At 37.0% G+C, this 24,650-nt stretch overlaps 1 protein-coding gene across 1 annotated transcript in view; it reads right to left on the reverse strand.

The window, feature by feature from the left end:
- Positions 1–1,147: 1,147 nt before the first annotated feature.
- Positions 1,148–24,650, reverse strand: part of PDZD8 (PDZ domain containing 8) — a 49,877-nt gene continuing 26,374 nt past the window's right edge. The window contains exons 4-5 of the mRNA XM_079312609.1: positions 4,418–4,580; positions 1,148–3,348 (exon numbers count right to left, since the gene is read on the reverse strand). Coding sequence (XP_079168735.1) covers positions 1,175–3,348; positions 4,418–4,580 — 2,337 coding nt within the window. The 3' untranslated portion in view covers positions 1,148–1,174. The remainder of the gene's footprint in view (positions 3,349–4,417; positions 4,581–24,650) is intronic.

The raw sequence follows: 24,650 nt of genomic DNA on the forward strand, positions 1-24,650 counted from the left end.
CAAAAGCAGCTGGCTGAGTTTCTTCCTCATCTCTACTGGACTCACAAATTGACTCAAATAAAACATGTTATATACATTATAGGACATTTGCTGACAAAGGTGATCCTTCTGCTCAGACTCTATCTTCTGTCTGAGAAGCTGAATGCAACTTACCACTCTATGATTTACTCAAAAGTGTTGAGAGAACATTAGTTACATTTGTATTTTGCACCTTAAGCTTTCCAAAATGATAGTCTGCAGCAAAATATTAATTTCTTTATATTACTTACACCATCATTACATGCTTTTTCACAGAAGGCAATGAAACCTCCAACTTTTGTGAAGAACAACTTTCCTTTATCAGGCTATCAGATAATACAACATCACAAACATATGATTTTGTTCTGGAAGGCAATGAGCTTCTTACCTTGAAAATATTCCCAATTAAAATATTATGAGATACCAGTTTATACTTTGATATCTAGCAATAGTCCAAAGTTCTAAGGAGGATTTTTTTTAGCAGAGCATTACTATATTTCGTGTTAAATACAAACTACAAAAAGTTCTTGCATTTAACAAGAACATGGAAAACAAATGATATGCAATGGTAACTTCAGTATGTATCAATAACAGACAAAATGAAAGACATTTTGTTTGCTTTCATGATATGTTTGGCAAAAATACACAACTACCTAGAAGACACTATAAAACTGTGATCAACACTTAAAAGCCTGGCCCCTCGGTGACTCCTGTGTCAGTCAGCAGCTTAGGCATGCAACAAGCTTATCATGTTTTCATCATACAATGGTAACTAAACATTTTGAAAACCCTGCCTGTTTCCCATTGAAAACACTAGCTAAAAAAAAAAAAAAAAATACAGAGAGGGGAAGTGGGGGCAAATGATACATGAAGGAAACCATATGCATTGATGTGAAATGGTAACGTTTCATAATTAGAAAAAATAAAAATAAGTTATTAAAAATAAATTTCCAATATAAACCCCAAAGTGTAGTTTTGACCAGCTAGTTTAACAAAAAGATGGTGCTGTAGCTGGAGAAAAACCACTATTAGCAATTAACTGTGGAGAAGCAGGACACGCACATTGTACCAGTGTTTTAATTTAATTTCTGTGTGTTTGGAGTTAAGTGCAAAGTATTCCTTTAGTCCATTCCTTCAAAGACTAAATATGTAAATATCAGTCTACTGATTGAGGTGGATCAGCTGGTTCTTCTGATATGATGTTCAATGTTGGAGCCTCTGTCAGACTGCCATCTTCGCAATCCACTCCTTCTGCTATACTGGGTTCCTCAAACTCTTTAGTCACTTTTTTGGATTGCCTCTCTAAGACCATGTTCTCCAGGGACTCTATATCCTCCACGCCTGCCTTGTAGTGGATCATCAGCAGCGTGAGTGCCTGCAGTCTCTCACCCGACTTAGCCAGCGCAGCAGAAATCAGGGCTTTTTTCCTCGCGTCGGTCGTCTCTTTTTCTTCTTTCACCAGCGAGTTATTGTTTTCCAGCTCTTGGTCAATTTCGTTCTGCAGCTTATCCAGCATGAACTCCAGTTTCTGGAAGCGCTCCTCGGTGGGCAGGCTCCTGTAGAGGTCGCGGCCGATCTCCTTGACGGCGATGAAGACGCTGTCGTCCAGCCCGCCCTCCCTGCGGAGCAGCCTGCCGCGCCTCGAGGGGCTGCCGGCCGCGCCCGGCTCCGTGTCGCTGCTCTCGTTGTCGGACGTGTTGGGGGTGTGCTTTGGCGAGGGCTCGGCCGCGTCCGGCCCCGGCTCGGCCAGCCGGGCTTTGGGCACCTGCCGCAGGTTCAGCAGCCGGGTGCTCGTGTTGATGATGTGCCTGGTCAGCCCCGTGGTTCTGTTGGCAGCCTTGGCCTCGGGATCCGCCCGAGGGGATGAGGATGCAGCGGCCTCCTGTCCCTCCGCTCTGCTGCTGCCCACGGTTCGATCGAGCCGCTTTTCAGCTCCCGCACAAAAGGGCATCTCGGTTAAACACTTCTCTTGACATTTTTTATGGCAAACGTAAGCACAGAGCATGCACTGCGAAGCTGCTTTAGTCCATACTTTCTTTTTGCAGTAATCGCACCAAGTTGGATTCTGAAACTGAGTATCTTGGAAGTTGTGCCTGTTGTCTGTGAGAACTTGTCCTGAGAAAGGATCCTCTTTCTGAAGGGCACGAGCTTCTTCTTCCAAGTGACTCTCCCTCTCTTTCTCCAGATACATGCTTGAATCATCAATTTCACCTTCTTTTAAATATTTGAATTGTAAAGTTACATCACCGTAACAAAATTTTTCATTGAAACCTTTATGGGTTGTCAAACTCCGCAACGCAGTTCTGCTGACTGCGGCTTTAGGTGTAGGAGCACCCAGCTGAAATTTTCTAACAAATTCCATTGAGGACGTAGCTAGACAATCTAAAGCAATTTCTTCAAGTTTTATGCTTGCATATCCTAAGCAGATGAAGCCACCTGCTTTGAAAGGGTCTCTGCACCACAGTGCAACATTAAGGTACTTATGGTATTTTTCTACTTCAAAGAGACAGGAGGATGTTCTCGTCGCTGGCCATCGGCCCTGACGGATTTTATAAGGAATTTCTGGTGACTCCCACGTTCGATGATCATCACTATCTTTGCAGCTACGTGCATTTTCTGTAAGTCCATCTTTTAATGTATCTTGCTTTGGTGCTGTTACTACTTTTGATACTGCTGGCTCTTCTACCTGATCACTAACTTTAATTATCTTCTCCATAGATTTTTCTCCATTATTTGCAGATGAAGGTGGCCTCTCTGGCTTATCAGCACCTACACTTCCAGTTTCTAATGCATTTTGGGTATCAGTAGACAGAACAGGCTTTATTTGGGGCCTAGGGGGCACAGGAGGTTTAGTGCTAGATCCTTGTGACTGTTTACCCAATGGCTGTGATGTATCTGAAACCTCAATCTTAGGTGTTGCCACTTTAGCCCCATCTTTCAGTTGTGTTTTTGATGCTGCCTGGTGACTTCCTAAATGCAGTTTTCGATTCAGGATGGGTGATATAGTTCCAAGAGGTTTAGAAGCAGCAAAAATTACTACCGACCGTTTGGGACTCAGAGCTGTTGGCACATCTTCTTTTTGTTCAGGTAAATCACAAGATAACTCTTCAAACTCTGAATCAAAATCTCTATTATCAGTATCAACTGATAAATTATTCTGGTCATCTTCTGCAGGTGCCAAGAAAGCTGTGTCCTCCAATTGCCCAAATCCATCCTGCAGTGCTGAGCCAGGCTGATTATATCCAACAGGCCTTTCATAAAATACTAAAACTCTGTCCCCAGCTTGTCTAATAAGCTTCAACACTTGGACAGTTGATGTGATTTTAACACCTATTAAAAAAAAAGACAAACATTATTAAGTTCTAATTATGATAATAATCTAAGTGACCAAAAATAGTCAACAAACACATTGTTGCTCAGTAACAAAAGAAGTCAATTATTACAGAAGAGCTTAATTGAAATGTAACAGATGGAATCACTCCATTTTAGTCATACAAATATGGAGCTGGAAAAAATAATTACATAAATACCCCAGTTTGCTGCTCATAATACTGTAATCTTACATAGTAATGTTGATTTGATATGGAAACAGGCTTTAACAAGGTTTTTAGCAAGGTTTTAACCTTGCTCTTATTAGAAGTTTTGACTTTTCATCAGTTGACATTTAAAAAAGAACTCAAAAAAAGATGGGTATCTTTAAACACAGTTATAATTGTAACAGAAGCAGGCTAAAATGAAAACAGTTCCAGTATGTTAACGAAATATGGGCATAATACTACATTATCAGTGTGGTTGGAGGGAGATGAACCATCTTCCTGAGCAGAATTTTCAGAGCCATCTGATGTATCTTCGAATTACATGCAAGTCAAAATATCTTAATGAGCACACAGTCCAAATAGAGTAATGCAGGGGATCATGTAAAAATGACTCTTCCTTTGTTCTAAAGCAACCATCAGTTACATGTTCAAAGGAACTGAAAACCCTTTAAAATTACTGGAGTATAGCAATGGGGATTTATTAAGGCAGTACCTAAGCAAAAAAACTCATTGCAGATTTTAAGCTCTAGTCTGTAAAACCTCTGTAAGAGGTTAAACTTCCTGCTGGCCCAGACACATTAACGTTTTGGCTGGGGCTTTTATTATTTTGTTTTGGTTTTTTGTTTGTTCTGTTTTTAATGTTGTTGCCAAATGTTTATTCAAGCTTCTTTTGCCTTCTACCTAAGAAGGAGTAAATAGATATGCAAGAAAATAAATCAAGCAAACAAAGACCTTAAGTGACCATAAATACATAAATGTTAGTTTTCGAGTGCCAAGCACAACTGTAATTATTAAGAAAGGGAGATAAGCTCAACTGCATACAACAAGATGACCCTTTTAATGAAAGCTGACATATCACTCACTGCCAATTGCCAGCAGTCTGTCCCCTCTCTGCAGATCAGCAGCTGCAGCAGGTGAGTTTGGAGTCACAGTTTCGATGACGACGTGCCCTGCATCCTCCTCCTTGGACTGCACAAGGCGCAGCGTCAGCCCAACGCTTTGCAGATTCCCTTTCACAAGCTCTGCCTGCAGAGAAAGGAGTCAAAAGGATCTCAGTAGAGCTGACAGCAAGGATTCATGGCTACTAACAATAATTAAATAAAAATTAATTAAAATTGTACCATTTAATATTAAAAACAAATTATTATTTAGAAAACGCATCCATTGACTTCACCTAATTAAGTGTCTGCCAACGAAATTTACACCTTTGGAAATATTCACAAAAAGTCCCAGTCCTAAATAAAATGCTACTATTAAACACAAAGTTATTATCCATGTTATTAGGAGCACTGTATCATCAGTCTAGGTATCACTTTGAATGCAGCCCATTTGTGTTATAAAATCTAACACTATGAGCAGCTCTCCAGTAGTCTGTGCAAAAGGGTGTTTGGAGTGACAAAACTCCTCTATTTTAACACATTACTTTAGTAGATTTAGAACAAATCTCAATTAACAACAGCCTGAAAAGTTTCTTCAAAGATGCAAACCCTTTCCTCATATTTATCTTGCAAAATAAAAACAATTTAAATTTTAACTTCACCCCAAATACCTTTTAAAACAAAACAGAAAATGACAACTGAGGTGCAATTTTTGTAGCTGAATTTCATATGACAGACCTAGGTAGTGATCAATTATTTACAGACCTTTGGCAACTTTTTTCCTAATAAAAGCAGTCCTTAATGAATTTAACAATATAATCCTTCCCCCTAAAGCACATTCCTTTTAAACCATTTCAAATGACTGTCTACCATCATTCCATTGACAGATATTCTGTTTGAAAGCAGAACTCATATGTTTCAGCTTCAAGGATAGAAATTTAATTTGCTTTTTTGATTCCCAAGAAGAGAGAGGCAGACAGTATAGAAACCTCCACAGGAAATTTTATATTTGGTTTCAATTTACTGAATTCAGGTAGACAGCCTTCTGCATTTACTTTGTTGCCTTTCAATTGTGGATGTTTGAACTGTCTGGAGTTGACTCTCCTCTTTGTGTTTGTTTACTCAGTTTGAGCAATGGCTTTCCACAGATGGGAGTGGATTACTTAGCTCAGTCCATGTCTCTCTCCTTGGTGCATGACTGTCACTCCTTTCCCATAATCTGCATCTTGTTGGTTTTTAATTGTATTTCAGTTCTCTACAGAAATAAAAATGATGTGCTGCTGGGCAGTTTGCTACAGAACAGCAGTGAGTTTGAAGAATCAGACTTGCATTAACTTTCTAAGCTTTATCACTATTTTCTGCATTTCTCACAGACACCTACTCCTTTTTCTCAAACTTCTATTGTTAATATCCAGTATTGTATGTAAGCATAACAAGACCAATATAAGCTTAATTGCAGTTCCAAGACTTAAAGGTTATTCCAGAATGAAACAAGTAAATAGTTGCCTACAGAAACAACACTGATGCATTTTTTGAGTTGATTTTTGTTCATTTGTTTGTTTAAATGCCATCCTCATTTACACCAAAACTACTGTTATGTAATTAAATTTCAAAAACTCTAAACTACCAAATGTTAAGAAACAAAGAAGTATTAGAAATGTCTGTGGAAGAAAATAAACTTTAAAAAAAAATTGCTCTTCTGCTTTAGCCTTTTATTTATATGCAATACAGCTTTAAGCTAGCAATTCACAAATGTTGCAATGTGCTGTAAGGAAACAACATGAACAATTACTGCAATTTCAAACAACACTAATTGAATATTTTAACTGTCAAAAACACAAATGACATCAATTTGCTTTGGCAGCACGCAAAGCTGCAACAAAAACAACATCCAAAGATCACAACAATATAACTGCACATTCTTATCAAACAATGAGGAAACCATTATTTCTGAGCTTTGCTCAGAGTCCAAGTACTCAAATCTCAGTTTTCCTATGACGGTTCCTTTGTAAATCTTGCTCTAAGTGATTAAGCTCAAAAAATATTTCCAAATCATTGTGTTTGAACAGAAGAGGAACTATCATAATGAAGAGCAGGAAGTAAACTTGCATTTAAGGAATGCTGACAAACATGAAAATTACAAAGGGCTGAAAAACAAATTATAACCACTTTCCCCCCTAATTTCTGTTAGTGCACTGAAGTAGAAAGCTGTTTAGTGAGAGAATTCCAGGAAAGAAATGGATGCTTAGAACAGTGAAGGGAAAAAAAACCCAACAAAAACCTCAAGATGGTTTTCCTTTTAACACCCTGTTATTCTGGGCATTTAATGAATTTTAGGAAGTCATGTATTTTGACTGTATATAGTTTCTTCTGAAATCTTGCATTAGTTCTGTATCTCAAAGCCCAGAACTGGAGTTCATTAATAAGACAAGATGTTTGAGAGGCATGGCCTGTCCAGGGTGGACATCCTGTTAGCTTTGAATGGCAGCAGAAGAGACACTGCTGAGCTTGTTCACAACATGAGACAACTCTTGTCCACTCAGTGTCTAAGCAGAGCAGAAAAACTCCCAACTACTGAAGGAAGGTGGCCACAACCACAACCCTGTCACACGAGTTACCTCAGGAAAACCTACTCCTTTCTTTTTACAGATGGTATTTTCTCCTCCATTCAAAGAATGGCCCAAACTGATAAGATTTTTCTGGAAAGTCACAAGTTTTGTCACAAAGAGAATGTCAGGAGGAAGAGTTGGGGTTACAGCATCTGACTTTTTGAAGAAAGGCAGCAATGATCTCTAACCACTTTTGGTACTTGCAATCATGGCAAAGTGCATGATGAGCAGATATGCAGAAAGGGCATAATTAGTGAATAGGAAAAAAAAAAGTTACCAAAAGCTGTTTCTTAAAGCATTTGTCGATACAGACTGATGCTCTTGAGTTTCCTTTGAATCCAAGGACTCCTTTGAGCAGAACTACACCATGGATGACTTAACAATGAAAATATTCTGTAGTGCAAAGACTAGAAACCTCTGAGGTGACCCCCCAGCATTTGACCCTTCCCTCCTCCTCCAGGGAGAGACCACATGAAAGAAATGAGGGACAGCTGGGACCCAAGACATGTAGGTATCTGAACATTTGGCTCCCATGCAGGAAAGGACACAGCCTGCAGATTACAACATGTATGACTCACTGATGGCAAGGAGACTTCCAATATTCCAGCAGTATCTGATGGAAAGCTGTTTTTGGAAGAAGAGTGCCTTTGAACATAACAAGCAAAGCTCATCTCAACTTTTTATTAACTTTGGCACAGTCACAAGCTTTCTCATGAAGTAAAGTGGTTTTATTTATCAACCCAAACCAGATGAATAGTTTCCTTGATTATTCCTTCTGGCAACTGCAAGAAACACCACACTGTCTCAGGCTAAGATGAATGCAGGTGAAGACCATTTGGAGCTCTCAAACACCCCTCACTCCAACAAGTTCACTCACAAACCTTTGTACACTCAGCACAGCTATTTTATGCCTTTTAGTCTCCCCCTCAAATTATGACTTGATAATAAATGTGAAGAGCCAAAGACCTACTGGAATATGAAACATGAGGAGGATGAAAATCAGCTAAATGACACAGAGGTTAGAAGAAAATTGCTGATAATGAAAGGACATTTATTATCAAGAAACCTTACTGCAAGGGAGAAAAACTAGCAGCTGCACTCAGGAGAAAGGGACATTTTAACCAATTAGCTATATCATATTAAAGCAAGTTTATTTTAATTTGACCTAATTAATAGCTCTGTTTTACTAGTTCCTGCAAACCTTAGTAGTTATTTAAATAAGGAGTGAGACAAAGCAGATATTAGTACTTCATCATCAGTGACAGCATACATTCAGTGTATTTTACATTGGAATAGTTAGAGCTAAACTATATCACAGAGCATAAAAATGTACCTTTAAAAAAAAGAAAAAAAAAAAAGAAGCAAGCAATCCCCAGACTATCTATTAAATACTTGTTGAGATTAAAATGCAACAAAATAGGAATGACTATCCTGGGGGGGGGGGGGGGGGAAGTAATCTCCTTTGTGTTTTATTATTAAAAAAACCCCAAAACTCAACAATAAAACAAGAGGGCACAAGCTGTGTATTAACTTTAAAATTAATAGAACATTTGATGTGGAGCTGTGAATGCTTGGCTCTTACAGGACAAGTCCATAAGCTGATTCCACAGCACAGGCTTCAGTTCATTTATGTGCACCAGTGTCTGAGGCACTGCAGAGCACAACCCCAGTGCTGCTTTCAGTTCAATATTGGATGGATGCTCTGGAAACACAATGCAGGAGAAAATCATCTTGTGTCTTACAGCCCCTTCCTTACCTCAGTCTTGTTGTTCTGAAAACCCAGGAGTTGAATGTCAGTGAAAATCAATTTTTCCAAACCTTTTCAAACATACCAGTACTGAACTCCACAGTGATTAATCAGAAGTTTATAGCTTGCTAGTATCATTTAAATGGCCAAATATTTACATGAGTGACAATGCTCAATGCAGTTTTCATCTTCAAATGCTTCATGAAATTATCAGTCTGAAATAATTTACAAATACAGTGGGAAGATAAATAAATATCCCTTTTACAGGCAACAGACAAATGTGATGCCATCTCATTTACTATTTATTCTAAAACTGTATATATGAATTTAGATTATTACTTGATTCAGAGGTAAGAATGCCATCAGTAATATTGTTGTCTTTTAAGTAGATTCTAAGTTAACATTAGATACAGCACTTCCATTCAGAATTTCTAAGACAAAACATAATAAATAATGTTCCTTAATAAATAGAGAGATTACAACATATAGGAAAGATTGTGATTATCTCTTACCAGCACTGCAACATTGTTCAGCTAAACTTTAAAAACTGTTAGGCCCATACAAAAATAGAGAATCATAAAATTAAGTCATAGCAGGATAATTAGAGCACAAGACTTTTGCTTTTAAACCAAATTGCTTATTTTCAGGAACTGAAAAGGAAATTGTTTTTATAAGCTTAATTTTACAATGTAAAATAATTTCGAGTAGTCTAAATTTGCTTAACTATTTGTAAGCATCAAGATCATAAATCTTCACTAGAATTTAGTAAGCTTGTCATATTCTTTTGAATAAATGCTAAGAAAAGCTTGATCACCCAAGCACAAATAAGAAATCTTATTTTACTGACTTTACATCAGTTAGAAGAATATTGTTTCCTTATTCCCTATCAGGGGTATGTAACACACTCTATGTAGCAGAAACTGAACCCATGTCAGTGCTGCACAACAAACAAATATTTTTTTTGGCTACACCATTGGAGTTGTCGAAGGGGATCTTAGGTATTCTTGTAAGATATAATCTAATGTGTTTTGAGGAAAAAGAAGTGACAATATCTGTAAATATGTCTGTAAAGTATTACACTCTCCCACACAACCCTGCACTCCGAGAGGAGAGGAAGGAATATTTCATGTCAAACCCCCCAAAACATTAAAGTCAAAAAACTGGGAAGCAGCTTCTCCTCTTCAGAAGACTCAGTTATTTGTATTATTGAAAAAAGGTTTTTGGCAAACACCCTTAAAACACTGACTTTAATATTATTGCTTTTTCCAACCCTATTACTGAATACAGTTATTATATATGACCTGCACAGCAAGGAGACTGTGAGATTATTTACAGGGAGAGGAGGCACTGAAAGGAAACGAGTATCACCAAACTGATGATTTGCTCCTTAGAAATAATGGACACAAAGGAAATCAAATAAATTTCTTTTAATGTTCTGGAAGGATTTCAATCTATGCTTTAGAAAAGGAATAGATGTTTTTCTTCTCCTTCTGACAGAGCCCTGAAGCCTAAAAATAGAGATTGTGCCAGTGTAGCTCAAGTCTTGTCCAAACCTCTTCTCCAGCCCTTCTGTGTCTACGGGGCACGATAACCCCAGACCTGCTCTGATGGAAACCTTGACTAAGGAATCCATGATGACAGAAACACTTTCATTCCAGGCATAGAGAAAACTCCCAACTACAGAAACCTTTTCTGAGCATTCAACAGCTGACCCTGCTCTTGGGATGCTTAAATAGCTCAGTAAATAGCTCAGTAACTTATTATCAGTTATAAACTGTGTTCACTGTTATGCCTCACACATGCACAGGTGTAATGATGCAGATGTGTGAATGTGCCTCCATCTCCAGATTTAACCTGTGTATTTCCTTTAGCGGGTTCAGAAATGTCGAAACACACTGACAGAAGGTTTAAACAAAATAAAAAGCTGTAGTAATATTTACAGAAAAACTAGACTATACAGTATGACCAACAATGAAAAGGAAGGAAATAATCTCTGCAATCAAATTAAATCTACACAGAAAATTGACTTGTTATTTTTCTCCCCACCAGAAAGAGGCAATTACAAATCACTCATTAGAAAAAGACTGATGGTAATGTAATGTAAAAGATAATACACTGGCTACTTACAGCTAGAAGCAATATGCCATTCTAAGATATGCACTAGAAAACATGTTTATAAACTTGGAAATTAATTTACTGATTTTTGAAATTATTTTTTCAAATAATTAATAAAAGACTGCTTGAATAAAAATATTCTGCAATTTTTTTCCCGTAATTTAATCTAAATCCTAAATCTAAAATTGCTACTGTTCCACAATTTGTATCAAGATTTCTATGACAATAACTAACACTCTTCCTTGCTATGTGATCCTTCCTCCATACCAAAGACATACATACCTTAAGTATCATTCAAGTGGAAATTTTAATTTATTTTTCCACCATTCCCAGGTTCACAGTGATTCACTTAATTTCAAACATTTTTTCAATATTTTGACAAAACACATCAGACAAATATGTTGGATGAATATACAGAATACTGATATACAGAATGGTAGGTGAAGGAGGGAGGGGGGGTATGTGATATGGTTTTTTTTCCAAAATAACGAAATTTATTAATATATTTAAACATTTAAATATCTATATACATGTGAAACTATCTGTTGCTTATTAAAAAGTCCTGTTGAACAGCAATCCCAATTATTTTTTCTACACAATTCCTTTTACATTCAGAACTGAGCAACTGCCAGAAAGATATTCTTCTGCCCATTTTGCCTGAAACAAGAAATTTGATGATACTATTAAAAATTCAACATGCAAGACTAAAACAAGTTTGGAAAAGCTACTAAAATGGACTTCTTCTGTAAGGAGATATCACTGATAAAAATAAAATTTCAACCACATTTTCTTAATTTCTCTTTCTGATCTGTGCCACTTATTTGATAGTGAAACTATTCCTTACTTCTACTCAATGCTCACTTAAGTGTTTGTAGAGGGTTTCTGGACCAGGCTGATCCTTCAAATTTTAGGCAGTTTTAATTAATTGTTTTTTGCTTAACCTGGTGTTTTGCTTTCCTCCACTGCAGCTCTTACTCTGTGCTGAAACCCCGTGAGTCAGGAGGGTTTTTCTGTCTCACAGCTGTTCTGAGCAGACCTCCACTTGCTTAATCTCCTACAAAAAGTCAACTTTCCACACTGCTCACCTTTCTCTCCGAAACCTCTGAACAAGAACACACTCTGCCCTGAAAACAATTTTCAGCAGTAAAACAAAGGAATCAGCCTCAACACCCAAAAATATCTTGAGACTAATTATTCACACAATTTTTCTAGCACAAATATCAGAAAATGTTTTTTAAAAGTTCTTCAACTTCTTTCCTTTAATTCAACATTGCCCATTTTGCAATTTCTGTATTTTGGACATAGATTTCCATGCCCTATCAGCTGAAGCAACTTTATAGAACTGGCTACAGTTCGGTGTCTCATTGAGTGTCACTGAATGAATAGCCATCAGCTGTGGAATACCACAAAAAAACCCCAGACTTTTGATTACTATAAAACAGAGAAAAAAGGGAAATGGGATGTTCTAGCTTTTGTTAATCTTTGCAGCCTTGTGAACTGTGGTCTGTGCATGGGGAGACACAACGATCTCAGACGCAATTTTCCCGTTTGTTTTGTTTCACTTTTAGGAAGAGCTGCACTTATGGACAAAAGCCTTGATATTTTCTTACTAGTCACCCTAAACAGCAAGCCAGGGGGACTCATTTTCTGTTCTACACGCTAACTTGTAAAGCCCAAAAAATCCAAGTTACAAAATATGACCATAATTTCATTCTGAAATGAGTTACACATTGGACCAAGATCATATTTAAAATAGCAATTCATTAAGGCCACAATATGGCAAATGTTATGCACATGTCTAACTTCACCATCATCAACTATTTGTCTGAAAATAAATGTGATAATTCATCGTAAGAAAATTAAACATCTGCATGTCTGCCTGATGAGCACTGAAAACTTTTGACATCAGCAAAATCCAGAACAGGTTTCTTACTGAACAGAATGAGGGGCTGTATCTTATTTTCCCCAAATATTTCTGACACATTGCAGGTACTCTTGGGCTAAGCTACTCCTAAAAAATTGAACCTTCCAATTGCATGGTGAAGCAGGTTACACGACATGCAAAAAGCAAACTGTTTAGCAATTATCATGAATTGCTGGGGCATCCTTACAGTAATTACAGGACTTGAATGGAGGAGTTAAACACAAACAAAGCAGCAGAAAACCTGCATTTAACTTTGAAGTGTCAAAAGCAGGCAAAATAAAGGCCTCCAGTTTTAGCTGGAACTCTTCTTTGCAGAGCTATTTAGCACAAACACCAATACAGCTCTTCTTTAAGTGCTCTCACTGACATCATTCTAGTCTTTATTAAACCCAACTTTGATGTTTTCCTTTGGCTCTGAAGAAATAGAAAAAATCCATTTTTTCCCCCCTAATGTTATATCACCATGTAAGCCTTTGATTGGTAAAAGGCTTCTGCCAATATTGCTTAAGCATTATCATCATATAAAAATGTTGTGCAGAACTCAGGTAGTCTAATAAGATATACTGAAATAAAGTTACCAAGTTCATTAATAATACCATGTGTGCATCAAACCAATAAAAACTTCACCTTGTTATTAATCACTGAATTGCAAATTACAGACAAAGGAGATTGATGAGAATCTGTGAGTTAATGCACTGTGAATATGTGCAAGAGAGAGGTCAACCCAGGGGTTTGTTCATCTCTGAGATGGAAGCAAAAAGCCTGAAAATATTCAAGTGTATGCAATAAAAGCAAACCTTCTAAAACAGCAATTACTTATATGCACCTTGGAAGTATCTCATCAATAGTGATAAGACAGCTACTGTAAATCTTTCTGCAATAAACTCAAAATATTAGACTATCAGGTAAAGTTCTTTATAATGGAAATAATAGACAAAGTGAAGAGTTTTCTTCACACAGAGAAACTGTTTGGCAATTTTGACTTTTGGACCCATCAGCATTAACTACCTGAATACTGATGGCAATAGCCATCAGAACTGAAAATATGAAAAGTTGTTATCCACTGTCATTACAATAATATGTATCACAGATGCTAGTCTCCATGGGAATAAGATATACAATATAATTTATAAGCACTAAAAAGTGCTAACTCTCAGATTTCAATAATGGGCTTCGAAGTCACATTAAAAGACTTAGAAGTTACTTTTCTGACAGAAAAGCTACACTCTCACAAACAAGCATTAAGACAGCAGATAATACAAATTACACTCTTATCAATAGCACAGCCAAAGCAACAGGGACCTCACATGCACCAAGAACCTCCATAACCATACAACTTGAAATATCATAGAACTTAAGAGAACATTTTGTTATTTCTGCACTGCAGAAACTATTTTCTTGGCAACTGGTACATTTCTCATCAGCACTAATGGCTAGATGGCTATTAGAGCAAAGCACAAGCCTGAATAATATCCTGTGTGACCCACTGAGTGTTCAGACTCCCACATTCCCACTGAACTAGCTAAGCCCAAAGGAACTACAGCAGATGTAGCAAAATGATCCGTGATCTTAACAGCTCTTCAGAGATTAAACAGAAGACCCATCTGTATCAAAAAGAAGTTCCTGTTCCATACAAGCCCCAGCCCCACCCTTTACCCGGTAAAACCATACCAACACTTCTCTGAAATTCCATGTTACCATGGCCAGAAGAAATGAGGATTTGTATTTCACTTATTCCAAATAACTGCTGCAAGAAGGCCAAGGTTTTGTATATAATAATCTTTCTGTACCTAGAGAGGCAGCCAAACCACACTGAGTTGTTTTCAATTAAATTCTGGACAAAATGCTGCAGTATAAACACAGAACTACACAACCACTAAAGGTTTCCATGACCATACATCTATTTCTGGTTATTTTGTTGAACACATCACATCAAATCAATTTATTTATGGTTATAGGGCACAAGTCGCTGGCAGGCAGTGAAACAGCAGCTCAATGTCATATCTAATTAGTAGCACCAAGACAACAGCACACCTAGAAACAAGGTTTTCATTCTGTTACTGATGACCATTGCTTAGAAAAATTGCCACAACTATTAAACTGAAAATATCTTTACATCAACTCAGTCAAATACTGACAATTCACTTTGCAAAAAAAATCAATACCCAGCTCTATGTCCTCTGCACTTGAAAAATAATCCAGATTTTTTTTAATACACAGAAAGATCAATTGCAAATAGATCCAAAGAATGATTTAGAAACAGAACATGAGCTGTAAATTGGAATTCACATACCAGCCAACTTTGCAACCGAGCCTCTAAAAACCCTTCATGAAAACCAAAACATCTCAACTTTCCGTAGAAGGGATCCTTGTCTGCAGTGTTCTCTCCACACCCAACGTGACCATAACTGCCTAATAAAAAGTAGGATTTCCTTTCCCCATAGGCAGCTATCTGAATGACAAGAAAACACTTTGTTCTGTCTTCTCCAGAAATCAATTTTAGATCTCAAACCACCAACACTAAAGCATGTAAAAGAGCTGAGAAGAAATGCTCTTCCAGAAAGAGTTTATTAGGAGTAAACCCAAAAAAAGTTACAAGAGAAGAGAATGATACACTTAGTCGAAGTTCATTACTTTTGACCTTTTTTTTTTTTTTTCAGTATCTTCTGGCTCAGGGAAGTAATAGATACCATTTCTTCATCTCCTTTTTGTAAGGTAAGTGAAAGAAGGAATAGGAAATTATGTCAAGCTTAAAAACTTCTTTTACTTTGGCACACACTATAACTTCATACACTCTGGTTTTATGCTCTATTATTTTTAAATTAGCAACATATTTTATTGATAGTTGGTGAAATATATATGAAAAATACCCAAGGGATTTCATAAAGCAATATCTTTCTACTTCCCTTCTGTCTCTGTCACCAGAAACCCAGCTTGCTTGGGACTGTGACCAATTACCTCTTCCAAAGAATTCAGAAATCACTCATTAAATTGAAAATTGAACAAAGGATTAGTCAATACTGTACAAGGATTGAGAAATAAATCTAACTTTTAAAAAGTCATACTGAAGAAGATAGGAATAATTCAGCTTACTTAATAATTTCAATGATTTATTACAAAAGAAAAAGAAAATTGCATCCAAGAAGTTGATGAAAACTTGCAAAGTAATTTGAATACTTGGTTCAGACCATGGTACTATGCTTTTTCAATCATCACTGTAAGGTCATTGGTGAAAGAGCCCAAAAAAGGAATCATTCATAAATGGTACATTCAATACTAAATATTCAAAAGTTTGAGATTTCTCTTTTAAAGTGATACTTCAAATAATATTTCATTTGAAAACTTATAGGCTTAAGACACTAGAACTCTATTGAAAAAAACAACATGCAATGTGATGAAATACCTCACAGTAAAAAGAATAAACCAACAAAATTCCCGATAGCAAAGCTTCAGGGTACAAAATTATAAATTTAGTCATCAGCCATCTCCCAGCATTTTACAGCCACTTTCCTCCCACCAGAGTTCAATATTTTTATAACCTCTACAGCACATTAAAAAAAAACTAGCAGAAAAATTCTATTCAGTCAGGATTTAGGGGGGAAAAAAACGAAGGGGTAAAAAGACTCTGTATATAGAGGTGGGAAGGAAAAGGAGATTGGAAATGAAAAAAAAAAAATCAGATCTGGACAGGAAAATTGCAGTTTGTAAATTCATGGCTGCATTATGATGGCAAAACACTTCTAATTTTCCCTTTCCCATGACCGCTGATTAATAAAAATTAATTCACTTCAACTACCAAGAAACCAATGGATTTAGGTAAAATTGATAATTTTAAATTATTTGTAATATTCAATTATTTTGGTAGAGACATCCATGCATATATTGCAATATAGTAAGAAAGGAATCGCCTTTTTTTGCATGAAAAAGGGAAAAAAAAAACCAAATTGGGAGCTAAGAAAGCAAAATTATCAATTCTTTATTTTTTAACTTAGGAGTTACACCAAAAGAAAATCACAATAAATAAACACGTGTTTTCATCATGCCCTTCTTCATGAACTCCCGAAGTCCACAAAACCAGCCTGTGATTTATACACTTTCAAACCATCTGATCAAGAGCATTACAAAGTAATTAAACCCTAGGTAAATCTACTATTAAGTCAGACAACCATCAAAATCAACTGTGATTTAGATGCTTTCAGCAGAAGCATCACTGCAATTTTTGCAATTTTCATACAAGGATACATTTCTAAGTTGAAACAGTATTTTGCAGAGAAAGGCTAAAAATGGTACGCAAGGATCATAATCTGAATACAGTGATAACATCAATTAATGAGTTGTTAATAATTAATGAGAGCTATGGTTTTATTACACAGAGAGTGAAGAACATCAGCTTTTTTTGCAGGCCCTCCTCCAGGGCAGAGCTGTGGCCACAGGGGTAAACCCTGATGGGGACAAGGGGCAATAGTGGCAACACCCACCCGCGCCCAAAGGAGAGCACAGAGGGACAGGGTGGTCCCGCAGCAGCAGGAGGGGAGGTGTCCCTGCTGTGGGGGCCCTGACAGCCAACTCACCCCACAGAAAGCCTGAGCTCTTCACCTGGGCTTGCTGCAGCTCTCTGCACAGCACCCACCAGCTTTCATAACCCAACATCTTTTCATTTCCCTTTCCCGTGTCTCTCGTCCGTCCCCAGAACACAGCTTGCCTGGGACTGTGGCCAATTACCTTCCCCAAAGAATTCACAACTCACTCATTTAATTGAAAATTGGACAAAGAATTTGTCAACACCATACAGTGCCTGAGAAACAAATACAACTTAAAAAAACTCGTACAAATAGTGACACATGGTGAAGGAGACTAATGAGTACTACAGCCAAGCTCGATCACCTTCTTGGTTTAAGTCTCTGCTTGGGTAAACAACTTTTTTCCAACAGAAATTCAAATCCTATTTTTCAAACAACTGTGATTTCTTAAAAAAAACCAAAAGGCATTGTACAGGCATACAGACACTCAGAAGTATCAAAAAAGAGACAAAGCTAAATTAATACAAAGATGAGACTTTTCCAATAGGCAATGAGAAATGGATATCAAAGTTATGCCTGCAGATTTCAGTGCCTGTCATTCAGTTGATGTACCAACCTTAAGGCAGCATGGCTAAAATATGATTTTCTGAAATTCTTAAATAACAAAAAATTGCACTACTAACAATAGCCCATTCAAAATAAATCTATACACTAGACAAGACCCCTTGCCATCATTCACATTACAGAGTGTTCAAGATAAATGGGAGCAATACTCAAAAAATGGAATTAAAGAAATGCTGGGGAAGAGGTGAAGTGATAGAAACTCAAAAAAAGCTTGTCTGCATCTACAGTGCACTCCTGCACATTTTGCATACCAGTCACACTCTCTCTTACAGAAGACATTGCTTTAAAGTATTTCTGAACAACTGATAGTTACTGGCTGCCTGCTCATTCAGCACTCTCAAGTGCCATTCCTTAATAAATGCTATGTAGAAATGCATGATACCTACAGATTCATAAAAAGAAGTACACTTCAAAGTTCATGACTTCAAAAAGACAGTACACTTCAAGTTCATTACTTATTTGCAAAATTTTCACATTTCAGTAATAACAAATTAATCACTGCTCTCCTATTTTGGGTTTATGCTGCTGCCTCAAGAAAAATTCCACTTTAAAAAATTCAATCTATTCTATTGACTGTAGAAATGTATACTCCTGCACTTTGCATTTGTCAGTACATAACACTTAAAGCTTACCCAGTAATCTGTAGAACTGATAGACACCGGTCATCAGGAAAGCACATAGCAAAAAAAAGAAAAATCTAGAAGAATCTCTTCTAGAAACTGGTTGGTAAAGTTATTCCCCAGTAAAACACAAAAATAAAGAATAAGAAATAGTGCCAAGTTTCAATGTCAAAGATTTATTTCTGATATAGACAGAAGAGAAGAAAGAGAAAGGAATTTGCTTGCACCTCTCCCACACTACTCTGCTGAAAAGGATAAAATCTGTCAAGACCCACACAGAATCTTTCCCTACACTGTTCTTCCTGCAGCCACAGCAGCATTCCTTGAGTCTTTTCCATTGGAGATTTAAAGTACGTACCTCAGCACTTGAAGAGTTATACACCAGGCTGAGGATTTGGCAAAATCAAAAAGTAACTCTTTCCTCCACTAAATTACTTCTGAATGTGCAGAAAAGTGTGTCTTGTGTCCAGGACACATTTCCAGTGCCTTTTTAAGTTACTACTTCCATCTGTTAAAACAAATTCAGAAATAAAACTAATCTCTGTAAATTTTTTTCTCGTCTTGTGAGAAACAGGTTCTTAATTTTCTGGTAAATCTCATTTATTTTCATTACAATTACTAGATATGAGGAAATACTACTTTAATGACCTCTCATAAAATCTGTTCCTCCTAGCAGCTATTTTTAAAGCTCAGGAACTAATACTTGGTTACTTCAATCATGTGCAACCAAGACTTTTGGTTCCTCATCCTTTTCCACACATCAGTTGGCAAGAATCTGAATGCCTCTGCTCACAACAGCAGCCAAGAATTTGCTCCTAGTTATTACAAACATTTTTAGAATACTTCCTATTTCAGATTCTCTTCCAATAGCGAAAGCTTCAAGAACTCCAATGGAAATACAAGTATTTATCAAGATTGGCAAAAAACATTGTTTAAAAAAAATGAACTATTTGCTCAAATATTGTTTTGCAAGGAGTAAAAATCCATCATAGATGTTCCCATGTTTTGGCAAAACACTCATTGTAGCTAAAATGAAGATGTTTAATATTACTTTCTCTCTCCAGCAGGTCTGTACCTCAGATGCAATCTTGATGCAATTTAATTAAGGTTTTAGGCTAAAACTGCCTTCAGCCTTGACTGCTACACAAAAAAAGTTTATTCCATCTGAAGCCATCTCTACAGATAAATTCTTAGGTTAGTCTGAAAACTAAATTAGTCTTTTTGTGAATTATTTTTTTAACTAGTTGAAATCAGATAGCTCTGCTGCCCTCCCCTCCCTGTGTAAGAGTATAGTCTGCCACATACTACTTAGCAAAAGTGAAAATAAAATTTGAAGAAAAAAGACTTTTCTATCAATGAGCACTGCCTGGCTGTGCTCAGGAGGAGGATCTGAGCCAGCTTGGCACTGACCTGGCTAGAGCTGGCACCAGATTACTTCCTTCCATTCTAAATTACTGACTTGACTCAAACAGATACCTTGTCCAGATACCATTTTAATCTTGTTTTGGACTATATATATGTATCTATAAAGAAATGCTTGGAATCAAACCAATTTTTCTGCCAAATGTTTCTGATAGTACAGCCACATATTTCCTGGGAGTTTCTCAATCCTGTAAATAACATACATTAATCAGGCACTTAAAAAAATCCACATTAGCCAAATATTCACAGCTACACTACTCCCATGAGCTGATTTACTCTTGTCCTGCTTCCTCTGCTGTCTGTTTATGCAGAAGAACTGGTGCAGCTGTTTATCACTGCACATGGTCTCCTGCACCCAGCTGACAGTCACTGTTTGCTCTTTCCCACTGCTGTGCACAGGCACAGTTTTTGGTTCAGGCCAACCCCGTGTTCTTGAGGCAGATCTGCTTCTCCTGTGCTTTGATGTGCATTAGAAAGTGCTCCTGGAACACACCAAGTGCATTCCCTGCAGAGGAAGCTGCACCAGTGTGTCAGCAGTGGTGCTCCTAATGCTAATCCTGAGCATTCCAGCAGGACAGAGCAGAAGCAGAGCCCATTAACACTTCCAGGGCTGTGTGGAAGTGCTGCCCTCAGCCCCAAGGCTGGACCAGCTCTAACAGGGGCAGCCTAAGCACCCTACTGTCCACTGCACTTGGATCCATTTTCCAAACTTCCTCTCATTTATTTAGATGTACATGTCCATAGAGAGAGCTTGAGATAGAGTCTGTATGCAGGTCTGGAATACAGAAATATTGTAATTGCACACTGGTGTGTTTCATAGCCCCAAGAACAGACCATACAGCTCAAACAGAACTGGAGTCCACATTTCACAGAAATACCACATGACTGAACAGCAGTTTGGGACTTAAGCAAGTTACTTGCTATACACTTAACTAGTCCAACAAAATCCTACTGTAAATGTGCATCTGATTTAAACCAGTGGAAATCACTGTTTTGAAAGGGGGAAATTTACAGTGGAGATGAAGCACATGTTTGTTTGCATTAGAAGTTCTGAACACAGTAATCCTATGCTCCCTTCACATGTAGCTCACATTGTTATGTAAAATGATTGTTTTTAGTTTACAAGCTGCTGTACAGACTATTCCTGATATATTCCCACAGATGTGTGATTTAACTATTGTGGAAGCTAGAAACAGATTTCTGCAATTGCTCTCTAAACATCAACTTTGTTATTTCTTGTCTCTGCTGATGAACTTCAGGTGAGTCAATTCCAGTTTCTCAAGGGTCACTTATTGTATTTGCAAGTATCTACATTTTTTTACTGCATGGTCAACTTGTTATCCATCAGACTTCCATATATATTTAACTAAAGAAGAGCAATTTTTCATCATATATATATTTATTAAATTGATGTACTTATATATATGCACAACTTATACATAAAAAGTGCATATGCATATTTAGAATATATGGTTTTAGATGGCTTTTATAATTAAAAAAACCCCAACAAATAAAACACACAAAAAATATTTCTCCACATCTGCCTCAATTTTTTAAGGAATTAGGTTTCTTTTTTCCCTTCAGTCAAGGAAAATCTAAAGCTTCAATTAACATCAAATGGATCTGAGGGTGCACAGACATGAAATTTGTTCCAAACTAAGCATCTAAAAATGGAAAGGGGTGACATAAGTACAGATCTGAATATACTGACTTTTGGTTAAAGTATCTGTGAAGACACTAACAGTTCATAAATTCTATTTATCCAACATCTATTTACCCAAACTCTGACAGAGACAGCCTTTTTCCAGATTGCATTAAGGGAAATGCTCTATTTTCTAAGGATGATTTACTCCTGATCACTTCTGATCTGCAGGTGGCCTCTGCAGAACATCACTCTGCTCCCTCTAACCTTAATAACCAGGTGACCTTTCAGTCATTTCATTTGTATGATGGGAATCAGCAATTCCAGGTTTGATCCCCAAGGCTTTTCCAGGACAACTGCTGCTCTGCCCACTCACATTATTCTCTTATTGCTCTCTGCCATCATTACTGAGCTCTGGGAGAACATGCAGTGCACTTGTCTGAGGACATTTTTGCTTATACATTTTTTTAAATTATGGAAACCATTTTTAAGATGCTTGGTTACCATTAAGAATCACTTATCTTGCACTGATAATTATCTTTATATTGACTTTTGCCTGCAAAGTGAGATTCCACTCCTGCTATTCTACAGACATAGAATATGCCAGTAACTGGTTATGCAGTAGCCAGTAAAAATTAAAACAACAATATAAATACACTGTTCTCATTCACTCTGTTTGGCCTCAATGTGTAGTAGCATGTAACTTATAACTCTGAGACAAGCACCTAATTTCTGGTTCAGCTTGTGACTGAAGAGGGAGAAAAAAAAAAAAAAAGATAAACAGCCAATTTGAGATAATATTCAGTTAAATAATTACATTCTAGGAAGGTAAAATGTGACACATGTAGCAACACTGCATAACCCTGAGTACAAGAATCTGAACTACTTAAAGCATTTGACTTCATAAAATAGTTACAATACATCAGAGTGTACTCAGAATAAGGAATTCCTCCCACAAAATTAAAGGCTTTCTTTGCAGTCACTCAGTATACTTTATGCCTGTATTTTGACACTTGAACCAGAAAATTTAAAATGACTAGACATCAACTAACTATTTGTGGTGTATGAAAATTCATTTATATCCCACTGAAGGGCATCAGATACTGACTTTAAGGAATGGTAGGTTTATTAGTTAATTAATATAAATTACTATTTTATAGCTATTAATTAAGGATATTTCTTAAAATCACCATTCCAAATTTCTTCCTGGTATACAACCTGATGACGCTTTTGTTTAAGCTACTGTAACTGATAATTTAGCCAGTGTAAACAGAAAAATAGGAGCTAGAGCCAAGCAGCTGAGATTTCTTGTCTGGTCTTCTCAGTAGTTATTAATGCACTCCAAAGTCTATAAACAGGTGAGCTATTCATACTCAGAAGCAAAAACAACATCAGATTCCTGAAGGGCAGAAGTTAAGTCTCAGCTGTTCTGTGACAACTACAAGCACTTGCCTACCCTTTGACAATCTGCAGAAACTCCAATGTAATTTTCTCTTCCTTAACTGCAAGATGAACTTCCAGATGATGAACTGCTTGTGGCAGCAATGCTCAGACAAGTTCCCACTGAGCAACTCACAGTCAGAGAAGAACAACTCTGCAACTCTGTGATACCAAACCTGCCCACACCTCACAGAGATTTTGGAAGGTGACTGGTTTTAGGAGAGTTTGTGATCACCAAGTGCCAAAACCTCACTATCTCTTAACAAGTATTTTTACTCACAGCCATGGGCCTCTTTTCCACAACTTTTTACCCACTCTAGGCTTTCTCTCTGGAAAATATTACTGTTCAGTTATTACAGATTCAAGCACAGCCTCCCCTTCATTATTTGAGGAGACATAACTGTTCCCCAATGGAAAGAAAACAGCTGTCAACCTGCCCAGCTTGATGAGATCCTGATTTGGTAGGGAAACATTCCAATATCACTAAAAATCCATACAGAGGAGTAAATCAGACCAATCCAGTTACTACCTCTTAGTAAGAACAGATCCCAGCCTCTCAATCTGAAAAGAAAAAACCTGTGTTAGGAAAAGGCTAACTATTATAAGGTCATCAGAAAAAATATCTTTTAAAAGTACACTGGAGGGCTGAAGAGGAAAACAAGCTACAAACCAGTGAGAATAGAACCAGCTTATTTTTCCAAAGGTGACTGTAGATATCTGTGTTTAAGTAAGTCCCTCCCCTTCCACTCCAGCCCAAGCTGCCAGCTCATCTGGCCATGCAACTGTGCAATAGGATGGAACAAAATAACTGAAAAAAGTCATTCTAGAAATACTGAATTACCCAGGAACCACTTTGTGTACTCTGGTCAATAAAACACTGTTATTTCTCTTACAATAAGCCATACTGTTTATACAAACAAAGTTAGCTTTCATGCATCAGCCATCTATTTATTTAGCAAGATCAGCTATCACTGTAAATCAATTTCTTTGCAAATGAGAAAGACAGCTGCTGTAAAACGTACTTAAAACTCTCTACCATATTCAGTATTTGGACATGTTGCAGAACAGGCAAAAAGGATAGGGGGAAAAAAAAAAAAAGAGCTACCAACACCATATCTGGTGAGACTCTGAAATGGTCTTCACTTTTACATGCATTTCTAAGGAAAAGGTATAATTTACTGTTCATTTAATAGTTACATATCTTTAAATATGAACTAGCACATTAAAAAGTATGACAAGAAAGATTTACAACTGACAGTCAAACTGGATGGTATTTTTTGTATCAGGATGAGACATAAAATAGTTAACTGAAAGGTAACTTGAAGAATCTGTACTACAGGTTGGCTATTCCATGAGTAAAAACACAGCAAAAATGAGTATTCTATTCATATCAGCTCCATAAAAAGTACTAAAAGAACACAACTAATCCCTGAGTAGGCCTGAAGTTTCATGTAACTTTTGTCCTAGAACAGTCATACAGAAAAGTCTTACTAAGGACAATTCACCCAACATCCCAACTAAAAGGCTGGAGCCTCTTTCATGACTCTGTGACGAA

The sequence above is a fragment of the Erithacus rubecula genome (genome assembly GCF_903797595.1).
Source record: "Erithacus rubecula genome assembly, chromosome: 9".
Taxonomy (NCBI): domain Eukaryota; kingdom Metazoa; phylum Chordata; class Aves; order Passeriformes; family Muscicapidae; genus Erithacus; species Erithacus rubecula.